The sequence below is a fragment of the Anas platyrhynchos genome, chromosome 1 (assembly GCF_047663525.1).
Source record: "Anas platyrhynchos isolate ZD024472 breed Pekin duck chromosome 1, IASCAAS_PekinDuck_T2T, whole genome shotgun sequence".
Taxonomy (NCBI): Eukaryota; Metazoa; Chordata; class Aves; order Anseriformes; family Anatidae; genus Anas; species Anas platyrhynchos.
The window spans coordinates 145,648,474-145,665,237 of record NC_092587.1 but is presented as its reverse complement, the minus strand read 5'-3'; the positions used below and the strand labels follow the sequence as shown (position 1 = coordinate 145,665,237).

Genomic DNA, 16,764 nt, shown 5'->3' with positions numbered 1-16,764 from the left:
CTTTAAAACACTGGCTTTTCAGTGGCTTGCTTGAATCTGCGGCACAGATAACAGTATCCTGCACAAATGAAAAAAATATGTGCAGAATGAAAAAGAAAAAAAAGACAAAGAGACAGGGAACAAGGGTACACCATGACAAAAGCTATACAGAGTGAAAGGCTCTCAGGAACTGGGTAGAGGAACAGGTTTGTCAGACCCCTTGGAAGCACTGATTTTCATGACCCTACTCAGCCTCCCCTGGGACCTCTACCCACACTTTGTCCATGGGCCCAGTTCCTGCCCCAGAGACACCACAGCAGTGTCAGTTTCCAGACCCATCTCCCACTGCTCCTTATGGGACCCCAGCCCTGGCTCACTGCTTGCTGCATCAGGGTTGGCGACAGGTCCCGTTACCAGCCCTGACTGCCCACCATGTTCAGACCCCAACTGATGGTGCCCATCAGGGCGGGCATGGCCGGCTCCCTGGTACCAAGGGGGCAGCTGTCTCCTGCTGCTCCCTGACAGGGATATTAAAATCCTGTGCATGAAGGCTAACCGGACCACAGTCCCATTCGTCTATGCTCAACACAAGCAAATCCAAAGACTGATTTTTCTGCATAAAATCAAACATTGGAATGCCCTTTGGACTGCCTGAATGCAGACGCTTGTGTATGTGACCTCCCATCTGCTATCACTGAGACCGTAATGACTGTAGAAAAGTTAATTTATGTAACTTTTATCTATTCATGCACATCTATCTACATAACAGGCAACATGACCTTACATTTAGATAGCTAGAAACAGGCTCATGGCTGAGGGAAAATAATCAATTAACAAAAAATGTTATGGCTCTTTTAGCTGGGGAAGGTGACATGACGAAATCAAAGGAGGTCTCAGCAGAGTTAACTAAAGAAATAACCCACTGAGAAGTTAAGATTTACAGCACCTAATAATAAATGTAAGCTAAAATTCCTGTGAACACAGCTGGGTTGTACAAGCTCTTTCGCTTCACTGTAGTGACTTGGAACTGAACTGAAGCCCTGAGTGGAGCAGGCAATTCTGTGTGCTCTTGGAGCCAGCTGACTCCTATGGCAAGAGAAGTGCAGCACCGTGCTGCTACAGGAGCCATGCTTCTCCCAGCACTCTGCTGCATCACACAGGTAATGCTGCACACACTTTAATGGGTATCGAGTAGAATGGGAGTCAACAGACATTTAACTATTTCAGTAACCTTCAGTCCTAACTCAGATAAATTGGTTGTATTTCCTATTAAAAAAAAAAAAAAAAAAAGTTATGATTTATACTTTCTTTGCAAAGCTTAAGAGGACTACAGAGGCAAAATACCATGCAAGAGCTAAATACATTATTTACCACGAGTTAAATACTTTTTCATTTTACCCCTTGACATACATCAGAGAGGAAAATCTCTACTAGAGTCCGTTTTGATGAGCTGAGGGTTGGCCTCTTTTCACAGATAACTAGAGATAGGACTAGAGGGAATGGACTCAAGCTGCACCAGGTTGGATCAGGTTGGAAATGCAGAGAAATTTATTCTCAGAAAGAGTGGTTAGGAACTGGAATGGATTGCCCAGGGAGGTGGCGGAGTCACCATAATATTGGTGGTAGGTGGATGGTTGGACCAGATGATCTCGGAGTTCTTTTCCAACCTTAATGATTCAATGATTCTATGATCAGGCTTGCCATTTCATTATGAAAATTCATCAGGCTGGTCAAGCATGAACTCCCTCTGATAATCCATGCTGACTTCTGCTGATAATTTTCTTCTCCTTCATGTACCTGAAAATGGTTTTCAGGTTTAGCTACTCCATCACATTTCCTGGGATCAAGGTGAAGCTGACCAGCCTATAGTTCCTTCTTGCCCTTGTTGAAGATAGGAGTGACATTTGCTTTCCTCCAATCTTTAGGCACTTCTCCCTGTCACCATGACTGATCACAGGCTATCAAATGTGGCCTCACAAAGACTTCTGCCAGTTCCAGCACTTCTTGGTGCATCCCATCATGGTACATGGACTTATATATGTCCAGTTTGCTTCCAATCTCCATATGCTTCCTTTTTGTATTTGAGTTTGACCAAGAGATCCTGGCCAAACCACATTCCAGTGCGGTTGTATATAAAGCTGTTCTGGAACAGCAGTTATACAGCTGCTCTAGGAAAATGCTGTTCCCAAGCTAATGATCATTGCTAAGAAGCGACTGTAAATTGTAATTGGGGTGAGCTGAAAGTGTAGTCATTTATCATAGCTCAGCTGATGACCAGTAACTCACCGAGTCCTGGTAATTCAAAAGCTTTCAACTTTCATTGAGCAACAACTCCCTCAGAATACAGCTTCTAAAAATATTGTGCTCTGTTTTTAAACCTGTGTTGTAAGAGTTTCATACCAGAAATCCCAGCTCTGCTCACTATCATTTATTCTATAAACTCATTCACTAACATTGTTTCAAAAATAATCACATACTATTTTTGCTACCATGTTTTAAATATAATATATTACAGATACATGTTTCTACACAATGAAGGCTTACTAATGCATGCCAAGTGCAAGCAAAACTTAACACTTAAATAATACTACTTTTAACTTCTAATACCTTCTTTTTTATAGTCATCTATAAAACTTTTCTCCTTGTAAGCCATCAGCCACACTTTTTTGCCTGCAGAAGTTACCAGATTCTTGATGTAGACATAGTTAACCTTACTTTTCTAGCTCTTTCACACCTAGTCCTGTGCATTGTTCATAAACTGTTACCAGTCCAATTCTTTGTTTATTGTTCCAACACACTCACTGGAGTGATCTTGCTGTTCTACTTGGTTTATTCATCTCTCTCTTCCTGAAATGTCTACAAACAGTCTATTTAAACATATTGCTTAAATTGACATATGACTTAGTACCATATTGTTCTCTTAAATATTATATTAAAATGTCTACCAATTAACCCAATTTGAAGCACCAGCAAGATTCACACATCTTCTTGGAATGTCCCAAGATTTCATAAGTCAGGGGATTTTAAGCGTTCATGAAAATAATTCTGTTTGTTTGTTTGTTTGTTTTTGTTGTTGTTGTTCTTGTTGCTGTTGTTTTCTTTTCAAGAAAGCAGGCAAACAGATATCACAAAGAATTCCTTCTCTTATACTACGTTGAAACCAAAGGTTAATTTCCACCAAATTACTTTTGCTATGCCATTTTAAAATATATTAATCTAAATCTAATAAAAAACTATTTTCTATGTCTCCTCCACTGTTCAGCTGCTAGGCCCATTTAATGTTAACGTTCTGCAATCGCGGGCCTTGACACTGGGCATGTTTGCAGACATGATGCAATACTTTGCATGAGGACCCTATCTAGGCTAACACACCTGTTTATCAACAGGGTTAACGAGCCCAGGCAGGATACTGAGCTAGGTTAGACTGATACACAGCTCAGGCTCCTGAGTGCAGGCTGTTTGGGGTATGTCTGCACAATTGCATCGTGTGGAGATACAAACTGCTTCTGTTTGCTCATACTGCAACCTATTGCTTCAGGAATCTGATGTTAACCACATGACAGAGTCTTCATAAAAATGAACTCTGTAATTCCCTCACCACTGTTCTGTCTTTTAAGGAATGCAATTGACTAGTTTCTGATGTAATGACTCACAGTGTTACTCAATATTACTCAACAAAACCCACTCAGTTCAAGGAGAAGGACAGTCTAGGTCTTCTGAAATGTGTTTATAAAAAATAAAATTAAAAAATCAAACTTGACCTTGAAAGTACCTTACTTGCTATGCAGAAATCATAAAATAAACTACTTTTACAAGTTTTTCTGTTTGTTATCTCCTCAAGCATCTGATGTAGTCACTTAGCAGAAAATGGCTTACTCTAGAAAGTGGAATTCATGGTATTTTATCAGACGTCAGTTACAGAACTTATATATGTTTCATAAGAAAAAAAAATGCAGAACAGAGCCAAAGGGGAAAAAAAAAGGCCCAAGGCACACTCTTCTCCTTTGAGATTCTTTTAAAAGCACAGAATACTATATCCTTGTTAATCACTACGTTTTATGGAATTTATTTTTTTTTTGCATGTTTTTGGTCCATCAAAATGTTTCCTATTTTTCACTTGATATTTTCACCTAAAGAAGATATTCACACAGAGTAAATGACTCTGAACATTGGCATGCATCTGTAGGATTCAATCCAACAAAGCTTTCAAGCTAGGCAAAACTGTAACAGCAAAAACAGTTTTGCAAGAGCGGAACTGGAAATATGTGTTATTGTATTCTTATATGCTATTTTGAAGGCAGAGGTTTTATGCTTTTGGACTTTTGGAAATTGTGTGGACAAGTAAACATTCCACACATAATGAACTGAAGCAGCACTATGACTTCTATTTCACTAGAAAAAGAAAGTTGAGCCATAGAACAATGGATAAACTGAGATGAATGGGCAAATTCTGATTTCAAACAGTAGTACGTCCTTCGTTGCCTTTGTTGTCCTCTTCCTAGTGCTTTAATTTTCTTCTGCTGCATAAGAGAATGAATGAACAACTGAACAATAACTTACTTACACATCTTCAGCGTGTCGTGTAGAGTCGCTACTGCTTTTGGAATGTGCACTTCTCAAGAGCTTTGGTGTTATGAGACTAGTGTCAAAGGCGGGCAAAAAGTTCTATCGCTTTCAAGAAATGTTTGATATTTAAATGGATTTTCAAACATTAATTGAGATAAAGTTTAATTTATTTTTCATGGATGTAATTCAACTTTAAAAAAGTCTCCTGTTGAAGAGTCACACAGAGGTGAATCTGCCAGCAATAGCACTTAGCATAATGGAGCATTTTTTTTAATTATTTTTTTTAATTCTCTGTAAAGCATCTGAAGACCTTTTGATCTTTCTACCAATCCTGTCTATTGTCATCCCATTCACTGACCTAGCTGAAGTATCACTTCCACAAGCATGAAAACAGACAACACTAAGTACTTTCCTCAGGTTTTCTTTCAAGGTTGATACCACCCCTCTTCCAAATCATTATGATACATGTTTACCAGATTCTTTTAAAATGATTAATAGCACTACAAAGCCTGGATTTTAATTCAGACCCATACAGGAAGACTAAGAAAAATATTTTAAAAGCAAGTTTTCTCCTCCTTGACGTTTTTATTCTGATCAAAACACTTCTTTTGGCTAAAAAACAAAACAAAACACATTTAAAGATGAACGACAGTTATAATAAATTCAGCAAAACAAAGCTACTTACCTGTTCAAAAGTATTCTTTTGAAATTCTTCAAATCCAAAAATATCCAGTATTCCAATTTCAAATATCTGGTCACTGGAAAAAAAAAAACAACAAACAAACAGACAAACAAACAAACAAAAACCACACAGATAATAAGAATTCAAGAAAGATGATAATATATCTGTTGTTTCTGACAAAAGTACTTCTGCTCTAGGATGAAAACAGCCTTCATTTCAAAAACATGGTATGAAACTCTCATGTAGACTATTTGTACAACTAACAACCAAAATTCTACCTACCAATCTACAAGCATAAATAAAAAAACGAGGTTTGAGATTGTTTTAGGACAATTTTTTAAAAAAAAAAAAAAAAAAAAAAAAAAAGCTTTTTTAAAATTCAGTTTCTAAAGATGCAGATATCTATTCATTCAGATGAAGAATAGCCACTGCGGGAAAGTTTCAAAGTTGCCTGGTTGCACTCAGTCACCCCGTTCAGCTTCTATTTCCCCAACAGTCAGAACTGCTCCTACTAAATGCATATCAAGGGAAACCCTTTAAGCCAAAGTCCTCACTGCCAGCATCAAGCAGAGGTTATGAGCTCAGGCTGCACAAGAGGTTACATCTCCCAGGAGAAAGAACAGTCAAGATTTTGGCATGAAGAAGACAGATGTTTCTTTTTTGTACATATAAAAAAATGCTTGTTGGCTGTGCATCTGATTTGTCATACACCACTGCATGTATTCAGGCAAGGGCTTTTACTTAGGTCTTGTGGAAAGATAGGTAGGTCCTGTGGAAAATCCTAGGTAGTCACCTAGGATTTGAACAGGTAAAATTGGAAAAGGATGGAGGTGTTATTACTCTGTACTTACTTGGGACTAAGTCATTGTCATCCAGACCTGGAGAAGAACCTAAGGTCGTTAACAGGGATTAAAATCGATGTTTTGGGATAGTCTATTGCTTGCTTTGGAAGGATTTGAGAAAATTATATGAAAGGGCTGGGCTTGCTGAAGCTGAGCTTTTTCTTCATGTTCTTCACATTACCATTAGAGAGAGAAAATGAAAAGAGGCCATTAAAAAGCTTCAGCCTATATGAATGCAGTGCAACTTTCTTCAGAGTGAAATGATCTGCTAGCAGGATGAACGACCTTCCACTATAGACTTCCACTTCCACTTCCAATAGATCTCTTGAAGCAGGAAAAAATAGCAAAGGAAAAATCTTTTGGTTTCATGAGAAAGGAGATGGACACTTTCTAAAGCATATGAGTTTTCCTTTCTCGTTTCCAACATAATTTGTAAATGTATGAGGTTGCATGCATACAAGTAATATTGCAGCCTCCTGCTTCTGAGATCTAGTTTTCCTTCCATATTTTTGCTTCCCGTTTCACACTTCTCTGCCTAAATCTATGTGCATACCAAGATACAAAGGTAAAGGAAAAAAAAAAAAGTGATTCACTGTCAAAGTACTTCAGTACAGTTCTATTATAGTCAATAAAACATTACCATTCAATTAGGCAAAGATCCAGCCCTGAAAACAAATCCTATATAACAAACAAAACAGTAAAATAATAATAATAAAAAATGACTACTATAAAACAGACTAGAAAAAAACAGTCCTCAGAGACTAATAGAGCCTTCTTCAGAAATGATATCCATGAAGTTTGTCTTCATTTCTAAGGCATACTAGTTCAACGCACTACTGATTGTCATGAGACTGGCTATATGCATAAATGTCAGACATTGGACGTTGCATAATAAATCTTGTCTAGAATGACTTTGTTGGGCAGAAGAGGTTATCATGAGGTTGATTAGCCTCCAAGGGAATTTCTACAACATGAAGCATAAAAATATATCACTACCTCCTTCTCTGAGTGTGATTTAAATTGTGTTTAAAAATGTAAGCCTCATTCTCAAGTGTTACTGATTAGGGATGGATGTACATTCCTTGTCATAATGTGTTTTCAACAAGACTGGTCCATTTTTATAAAGAATTAAACATTTTAAAAATAAACTACCTCTGAATAACATTCAAAAGCCAGAATTATTATGTTGTTTGAATACGTTCTAGAAAAAAAAAAAAAAAAAAAAAGGAGTTGGAATTTCAAGATACTTGATAGGTTTTCATTTTTACTTTAGTATTTTGTTATTAGCTATTGCCTTCCTCATAAGAAAGTGTAACAGGAACTGCTAGGCAATACAACACTGAAATATTGCATATTTCACAATTATTAAGATCTACATAATGCTGATGCAACAGCTTACCCCTTCCATGTCTAATTCAATGAATGGATTTGAGGCTTGGTTGCTTACATCCCAGCTGAGAGCCATGATTGTTATTTAGTCAAATTAGTCTCTCTTTCTCAAGAAATATGTAAACATTTGCATACAGAAAAGTGAAAAACAAACTGACCTATGGAAATATTATAAATTAGGCAAAACAAGAACCTAGTGCTCTAGTTTCTAGAACTCCCAGGAAAAGCCTTAGCAGCCAGCCTACTGACTACTTCATGTAATATTCTTTATCAAAACTGTGAGATTTCCATGAAATATTTTGATTTTCATGAAGATTTACTTTTTTTGTTGTTGTTAAAACAGGAAAATATGTCAGTCCAGTATTCTGATGAACGTCACCTGATAATCTTCGCCTTGTATTATTAGAAGATGCACACACTACATGAAAAGAGCTGAAGGTTTTACATAATTAATATCTTGCCTACAGGGCAAATATAACGAACAAGGCTCTGTATCCCTAGAATAGTGATAATTTATTATTGTATTGTGGTTTTATATGCAAAATTTCACTGAGAATTACAGTCATTTTCTGTACTAAATATTGCCCAGTTTTGCAAATTAAATAGCAACAGACAGGGCAACATCAAATTAAATGTTTTATTTGTAATTACATATAAAGATTCACTTTATTTTATTTTTCTCTGTTCTATACTACATTTATCCTTGGAGGTCCATATATAGTTTCTTGGGTAGCTGTCAATCATATTAATTCCAGCAAAATTACTTTTCTTAAATTAATCATAGCAGAGATCCCCAAGGCAGAATAAAGCATGAATGATCCCATGTTTACAAATGAAAGGGCATGTCGCCCGTGTCCAAAAGAACAAATATTAGAAAATAGCACTTTTTGTTCTACATTATTCCTTTATTTTACTGTTCTTTTTACTGGTTTATAAACATCATTTACACTTTTCAACACTATTTCTCAGACATTCAATATTTAATATGTATAAATTAAATAGCTATCATAAGATACAGGGGACTGAGATTTCAATTACATTATGTAATATTATGTGTTTATTTGGAAAGTAAGAGAAGATTACGTATTTGTATTCTGTATGGAAATGAGATTCAATTATAAAGTAGTACTTTCTTTTTGTGTAGTATTTAGGAATGTATTGGTAATATGACTTTTTTTTCAGGTTTCACACTACTTTTTAGCATAAAAATTAGGAAAACAGTAGTTTGCCAATATTTAAAGAAAGTTTCCATCTCTGACACCACTACATAGCTGTGAATACTTAAAACACACAATGGACCTTAACTACATCTGATTTGATTTTTGTTATTTTACAAAACAGCCTTTCAACCAATAATATTTTACAATGTCTCTGGTTTTTCCTTTTTCTTCAGAATGATTCCCTCTGCATATATGTTCCTCACAGACTAGAAACACCTTTTGATCTTGTACGCTTAGAAGTTGCATTGTAAAGAAACTGCATAAAAATTCTTGGCAATTCTTAAAAACAATACACATATACCAGACATCCTGTCTGATGATCTACTGTCTTGGCAGATATCTTGCCATTCATCAAGAGATACTTTTAACCCGTTTGCCATTTCTGGTAGAGGTGAACAGAATTCCCTTTACAATACTTCTGACCCATCATTTCAGACAAGCCTACAGGATGTTATTTGATCACTCTTTTTTCATCCCAGATGGTTTTCAGCTCTGAAATCCATAAGGTTCATTCCCATTTTTATTTTTCATAATGTGCCTACGCAAAGCAGTGAAGTGAATCTGTTGAGGCAGTCTGATCTAACATGTCTTTTCATCTGCCCCAGATATAATGTTTCTTGCTCTTCTTCCAACTTATGCTACTAACGAGGAAGGAAACTAGTTCACTTATGTCTGATCTGGATAAACCAGATGCAATACTGATTAATGACTGGGTATTTCTAGGATGAGATACATAACCAAGCCTTCAGCTGAGAGCTGCCCCACTCAGAATCCTACTTAGACCCCCTCAGTGCTCCCAGGAGGACAGATTACACCTGCTGTCATAAATACAGCACCTGAAGGGTGCTCATGAGACATGGGCTGAGTGGTTGCACACTGGAACAGGCTCCCCAGGGAAGTGGTCACTGCACCGAGCCTGACTGAATTTAAGAAGAGATTGGACTGTGCACTTAGTCACATGGTCTGAACTTTTGGGTAGACCTGTGCGGTGTCAAGAGTTGGACTTGATGATCCTTAAGGGTCCTTTCCAACTCAGGATATTCTATGATTCTATGATTCTATGGGCTGATGTACAGTTGTAAATGTTCTTCATCTCAAAAAGTTACTCAAACAAAACAATTTCTGAGACTTTTGAGAGCAACTTTTCTGAGATTTTTGTTTAAATTCTGATCTTTTTTTTTTTTTGGTGACCTTTCCACATATCCCAGTTATTTTACTCAACACCTGCCATTTTTCTTTTAATGTTACCGTAACCAAGTGTGAGAGGTTGTAGTGGGTTTACGTGGCAAGGTTTTGGTAGCAGGGGGCCATAGGGGTGGTTTCTGTGAGAAAGATCTAGAAGCCGCCCCATGTTTGGGAAGGGCCCCATTGTTTTCCAGATCTGAGCCAATAAGCGATGTTGTTTTGCGCCTCTGTGAGAGCATATTTAAGACAGGAAAAAAATGCTGTGCCACACAGCAGCCGGGAGAGTCAAGGGAGTGAGAAACAGCCTTGCAGGTGCCAAGGTCAGTGTAGAAGGAGGGGGAGAGGTGCTCCAGGCGCCGGAGCAGAAGTCCCCTGCGGCCTGTGGTGAGGACCATGGTGAAGCAGGATGTCCCCCTGCAGACCATGGAGTACCACGGTGGAGCAGGGTTTCACGCTGCAGCCCGTGGAGGAGACCACGGTGGAGCAGGTGGCCCTGCACCGACGGAGGCTGCCGCCTGTGGAAGACCCCTGCCGGAGCAGATTCCGGGCCGAACCTGTAGCCCGTGGAGAGGAGACCACGCAGGAGCAGGTGATCTGGCAGGAGCTGCTGCCCGTAGGGGAGCCAGGTTGGAGCAGTTTTCTCCTGAGGGATGGACCCCGTGGTACGGACCCATATCTGGAGCAGTTCTGGAAGAGCTGCTGCCTGTGGGAAGCCCACGCCGGATCAGTTCGTCAAGGACTGCATCCCGTGGGTGGGACCCCACAGCACAGGGGACGAGAGTGACCGAGAAGGAGCGGCAGAGAAGAAGCGCTGTAGACTGACCATAACCCCCATTCCCCCGTTCCCCTGCGCCGCTCGGGGGGAGGAGGTGGAAGAGGGTGGATGGGGGGGAAGGTGCTTTTGGTTTCTTTCCTTTGTTTCTCACTTCTCTAGCTTGTTAGTAATGAGCAATAAATCTTACTATCTGTCTTCTTATGCTGAGTCTGGTTTGCCCGTTACACTAATTATTGCGTGATTTTCTCGTCCTTATCTCAATCCTTGAGCCCCTTTCACATATTTTCTCCCCATTCCTCTTTGAGGAGGGGGAGTGAGAGAGCGGCTGTGGTGGAGCTCGGCTGCCCACTCGAGCGGAACCACGACAGAGGTACAGATAGGCAGTGGTTGGACACAGTAAAAGGCAACACTGACTCTGCATCTAACAGACATTTCCTTTAGTAACTTGACAAGTATGGTAGAAAAGAAGACATGCTTTTGCTAGTAGACTCAAGATCTATAGCCCTCTCATCACTAGCACATACACTTCTCTACATACACTTTTACCTTTAAAGCAAAATCTGCTTTAAGACATGGTGCTGTCTTGCTTAATAAAACTCTGGAAATGATCCAGACTGAAGCAGATCTCAAAATATGATACTACACAGAATATTGTATGATCTCAAAGTAATATTACATACAATTTTGCATTAGATGTTTTGTATCGTTTGTATGTTTTAAAGTTTCCCCTATGTTCACATATACACAGTTCTCATTATGTTGTGGGCTCATGTTCTGAATAGGAACTGCCCCTCTTCCTTCTGCATTCTCTGCATGCTTTTATGGGGTTCAATAATAGATGAATAAAAGTTTTAGTGTATGCTCAGATATTTATTTTTTTTAAGTTGGGCAGACTTCTGTTTCAGAAATATCTCACCCATGATCATAGTATAAATCAGATGAAGTGTATTAAAAATTCAGTGAATGAGACTTGGGAGATCTTTCCTTTGCCCACATAAATGTTGCACTGCTACTCTCTGGCAATACTTGATCTGCACTGGGAATAAGATTACACGGCCAGAACACACAAGCTTTCAGAAAATACAGATATAGGAATATTCTATATGCTATATTTGAAAACAAAAAGTCCTATGGCTGACCTACAGACAGAGCACCTAGCTGAATGCTATCATCATTTACTTACCTATAACATAGCATGTATATTGTCATTAGCCCCATCTTCAGGGCACATAACAGAGAGACTCTTTGCTAACTAGGTAAAACAAAGTGCCTTCTTCTTAATAACAGACAGGGAAGACAATATCTAGATTTTCTAAGGCAAAGACATCTAATTAGCTTGGTTTTCATAAGAAAATAGAAAATATATATATTTCAAAAGAGTTCACAGACATCCTTAAAACTCCATGAATGCAAAGTCCTGTTAAAGAATAAGTCAAGCATTCTTAACACACCACCTCATGATATTGATTTACTAATATTTGGACCATCAGATCCAAATTCCCTAAAGTGCAGTTAAATACATTGAAATGCCACATTTAGGCAATCCTGACAGCTCTAGTCTCTTTTAGCTAAAAACAGAAAATCAGCATATACATTTGAATGGAAGAAAAACAGAAGTCAGCTTTTAAGAGTTAACAGTCTTGGGAAAAAGATCACATAGACGACTTTTAAAATGATAAAATAATTGGACTACAAAGTCATTGTATGAATGAGTGAACATAAGCAGTAATCATTTGAAAAAAACAAACAATGATAAACACCTGTGAGAAATTCTCATAGCTTTCCTCTAATTCCATTCTAACTTCCGATTACAAAAAACAGTTTCTCCCCAGTGGATTTCTTTGAAAAAAATATCAAGTAAGATGAATAAAGTAATCAACTTCAAAGTACTTTGCAACCAGTACAAACTAGCATCAATGGCTATAAGTTAGTTCCATCTTGACTTCTTATGAAGGCAAACAACATTTCTGAAGGTGTATTATTTCACTTTACATTGTCATTAAAAACCCTCAGTACGTATTTATTGAAAGGTATTATAAAGTCGTGCATTTGTTGGATTAGGGCAACAATTTTATCCTCTATACTTTATATCTCTAGGGCATGGTCTTTGCAGCTTTTCATGAAATCATCTCCTCTTCCCTTACATCTAATGGCAATCATCACATTTACTTTGCCTGAAACCAGCCACAAGCTGTTTCATGGTAAATATAAATCAATATTAATGAAAAAATCCTAGTAGCTTCACCTTAAAGTTAAAAACAAGTAACTAATTTCCTCAAAAATGTCAAGGTCAGAAGTTTCTTAGAGTTACCAAGCCAATAAATCTAATTTTATTGTTTCATAAATTCTCCTGGAAGTAGAGTTAAGCTACCTCACAACAAAACAAGAGAACTGAGCTAGAAACCTTACTGCAGATTTGTGATGAGGGTTTCATCCTGTCCAGGAAGTAGTAAATGTGCAACTCTCTAGCCAGGAAATAAAGCGTGGCCGGTCAGCCTTATTTAGCCATGATAGTTGAGATCTTTGGTGGATTTTTAAGTACAGGTTTATTAAAAGCACACCAAACTGGAGATAAAAACTGTTAATTGCTGGATTTGCTCAAACGTATATGAAATAAATCCAAACCACAAATCACAGATCCAGGCAATGACTTGCATTAATCCAAATTGCATCTTAACCTGTGCTATGCCTTGATTTACTATGACAGGTAAATCAATATGATTAGTCTGGACAAAAAGAAGGCTGGAGATGGAGGGAGGTGTTTTCCTATCTCAAGCTGGCAAATGCAACTGAGGTTGAAATATCAATGAGGGTCAATTAACTTCATTTTTACTTAAAATAAGCTATTTGTCTTCAAGTTTGGAAAGGGACCTTAGGCTGAATTTGGCCTGCTAAAATGTAATGTCTTGTCAGCATTGCCAATATGTCTTTAGCTTATTAGTTCCCATTAGCCAAGCTCAACAAAGAATTCCACTTTTTCAAGTATATGTATAATAAAAAACTATTGCAAATTCTTTGTTCCTGACAACATCAAACAGCTGTTGCATTTTAGCTAGGACTTACAACATCACATAGCCTTCAAGTTACCAGACGGGTGGAAATAATTTCACAAAGAAATATTTCCACAGGTCACCTCAGGCACATATGATTGTAATAAGAGGAGAATACAAGGTAAACAACTGACAAACTGCCTTGACTTTCAATATTTTAAGATCCTATGATATCTAGAAGTCACAGGTATACATTACTGAACAACAGAGATACACAACACCCTACTTTGAAAAAGTGTGAGATGTGGAATGTCAAAATAGCATAATTTCACATTTTAAAAAAATTCAAATATTTTTCAGAGATTTTTCATATGCTTATTCTAATTTTTTGTTTGCTTGTTTGTTTTTCCTCAACAATCACTACAAATGAGCTCACTGTACCTGAGCTGTATTGTTGTCTGAGACAGACAAGTGCTGAGCTAAGCCTATGTTCTATACGGTACAGGAATGAATGGGGAAGAATTGAACATGACCAATGCCACTGTCCTTCCTTATAAACACAGTATTTCAAATTAACACATGGATTGGAAAGTAGCTTTAGCTTGATTGTCCAGGCGCCTGCAATTCTAAGGGGCTGTATAGTCAGAAACAGCAAATAAAAATATTCAGTATTACTGGAAAACCTTTCCTTTGCCTCCAGTGGGAAGGTAGGCATTCTGGTGTTTTATACAACAAGGGAAAGCTTTTTTTGTGCAAAACACTCTGATGTTCTCAGGTACGGTAGCCTTTTCTTTTAGTCAAGATTAAAGAAGAGAAATGTGATTTAGTACTAATTGGTCTACAAATATGACAAGAATAAAATAATAAAAAATAATAACTGCAAAGTCTTCAAACTTAACAACTCTAGAAGATTACACCTGATAAATATTTATCCCTTGAAGCCAAGCCAGATACAGTTTAAGGAAAAATTACTTATTCCTTTTTGGAAGTCCCACATCTGTCTTCTGTGGATTTCCATTTATCATTAATGCCAAGACATCTTGTACCTGATGTTCATAAGAAAGTCCACCTGCACATATGAGATGCTAAATCTTGGTTAAGTCACATACATGCATATGCTCATCTAATTAGGTCTCCTGTCTTAGTTTGCTACCTTGATTATACTGAGATTTCTTTTTATTTTTCTTTCCTGTTTCTTGACTGTGATGCATGCTAATTAGCATTCTTTTTTTTTTCTACAAAACCACATTGGACAGCAAATTGTATTCAATAGTAAGTGAAGTTTAAACATTCATTTTAAGGCCTTTGAACAAAATTCAGTTTTTAATAACCAGTGCTAAGGTCAAAATTGGGGGGGCAAAACTAGCATATTCTGCACAAACTAAACATCAAGCAGATTTTTTACTTCAGTATTGTCAACTTTTAAAAGACTACTAACTCTAACCACCAATGCAGAACTCTGTATTTATCTGTATTTATATATATTGGCTGAATTATCATATTCAGCCATGTGAACAAGTAAACAAACAAACTTGTAATTGAGGAAGCAACTTGAAACATTCCAGGAATGACCAATGAGCATTAAGGATTCAAGTGTCAGTTTCATGCTATCATAAAATGCATTAAATGATGGCACCATGTTTCTATTATGAATTTGAATTTGAACAGATAAGGACACAGCTATTAGTTTGTAATGGTAATCATACCTGCCAGTTTCATCTTGATTTTGGAGGTAGCAGTTGATTGTGTTGACTAGAAAGCTAAATAAACGACCGTATAGAGATTTTGCCAAGAGATCCCGGTAAAATTCTGCAATCTCTATAGTGTGTCTCCGTACTATTGTGTCTCCTAAAAGAGAAATCAGAAAATAGAAATAAAACAATTTGTAAAGCTTGCTTTAAGTAATTTTAGTTACAGTAAGTCCTTCCATCCATTTTACTTCTCCTTTGCCACAGCTATACAAGGTGCTAGTTTCTTTCTGAAGCTTCCAGTGAAAGATGAAAGACTATTAACACTCACAAGATCTTCAGTTTGCAAACATGAAGTTCTTTTCAATAGAAAAGGGTATGCTTATCACACACAACGAGCATTTTACTGAAGAGAACTTCTTCAAAACTAGTGTTTTTAGGGACACTCCTGTTGACTCTAGTTCTTAGTATTAACAACTAATCTGTCATCTTGACATACTTGTAAGATTAATAAAGCTAGGAGTCCACAGTGTCAGACTGTAAAGCTCCTTTGCTCCATGTTATAAAGACAGTTCTAATTCAGTGGTCTGATCTGACATATTGCATGGTGGATAATCCTACATATTCCTCAGAGAGATGAATTTATTTTTCATGAGACCATGAAAAATAAAGAACAAAAATTATCTGCTTTTAAAATTTTCAAATCAGAAGGATCAAAATGACATTAGGTCTGATCTATGAGAATGTAAGCTTGGAAAAGATTACCTTTAAAATACTGAACGTCAGTTGTTAAGGCTGAAGCAAGCTCATCTGGTGAAACCTGCAGCATCCCTGCCACTGAAACGAAAAGAGAATTTAAAGAAAGCTTTAAAGAATTTAAAGAATTTGTGCTGAACTGCATATTTCATTTTTATAATAGATTTTCTTATGTAGATGTTATTTTTTGAACAGTGAAAGAACCCACACATTAAAGAAAAGAGCGCTGTCACAGGAGTAATCAGAATTAATGAACATATAAAAATGGATTACTATAATCAGCACTTTGTGAAGTTGGAGTGTATCTGGATATTACATTACAGCTCTCTTTCCTCTTTAAAGATTACTCAGGACTTTCCACAGTGCTTGGCAGACTTTCTCTCCTATTACAGTTAAGGTATGCTATTTATTGACAATCTGTATCCATAAGCCACTTTGAGGAGATTTATTAGTGACCAACAGGGCAAACTTCAAAGCACGAAAGCATGAGACCTTCTTAAGACACAGATTTTGAAAGGAATTTGATTCAATGCAAATTGTTCAGCTGTTGACGAGCAGCACAAGAGTGTTTTAAAAGAGGGCTGCACAAAGTGCACTGTACAACTTCTTTTGGCAAACAACACCATTAAGTCTGACATTGAATTGGATAATTCGCAATCCTAGCATTTTATTTAGTCTCATAAAAATCTGGA

General features: G+C 37.3%; 1 protein-coding gene across 4 annotated transcripts in view; it reads right to left on the bottom strand.

The window, feature by feature from the left end:
* Window positions 1-16,764, bottom strand: part of MYO16 (myosin XVI) — a 378,556-nt gene that overhangs the window by 114,551 nt on the left and 247,241 nt on the right. For all 4 annotated transcript variants that reach the window (XM_027444352.3, XM_072031861.1, XM_027444351.3 and 1 more), the window contains 3 exons: window positions 16,082-16,153; window positions 15,335-15,476; window positions 5,231-5,303 (listed from right to left, as the gene is read on the bottom strand). In XM_027444352.3, the coding sequence (XP_027300153.2) occupies window positions 5,231-5,303; window positions 15,335-15,476; window positions 16,082-16,153 (287 nt within the window). The remainder of the gene's footprint in view (window positions 1-5,230; window positions 5,304-15,334; window positions 15,477-16,081; window positions 16,154-16,764) is intronic.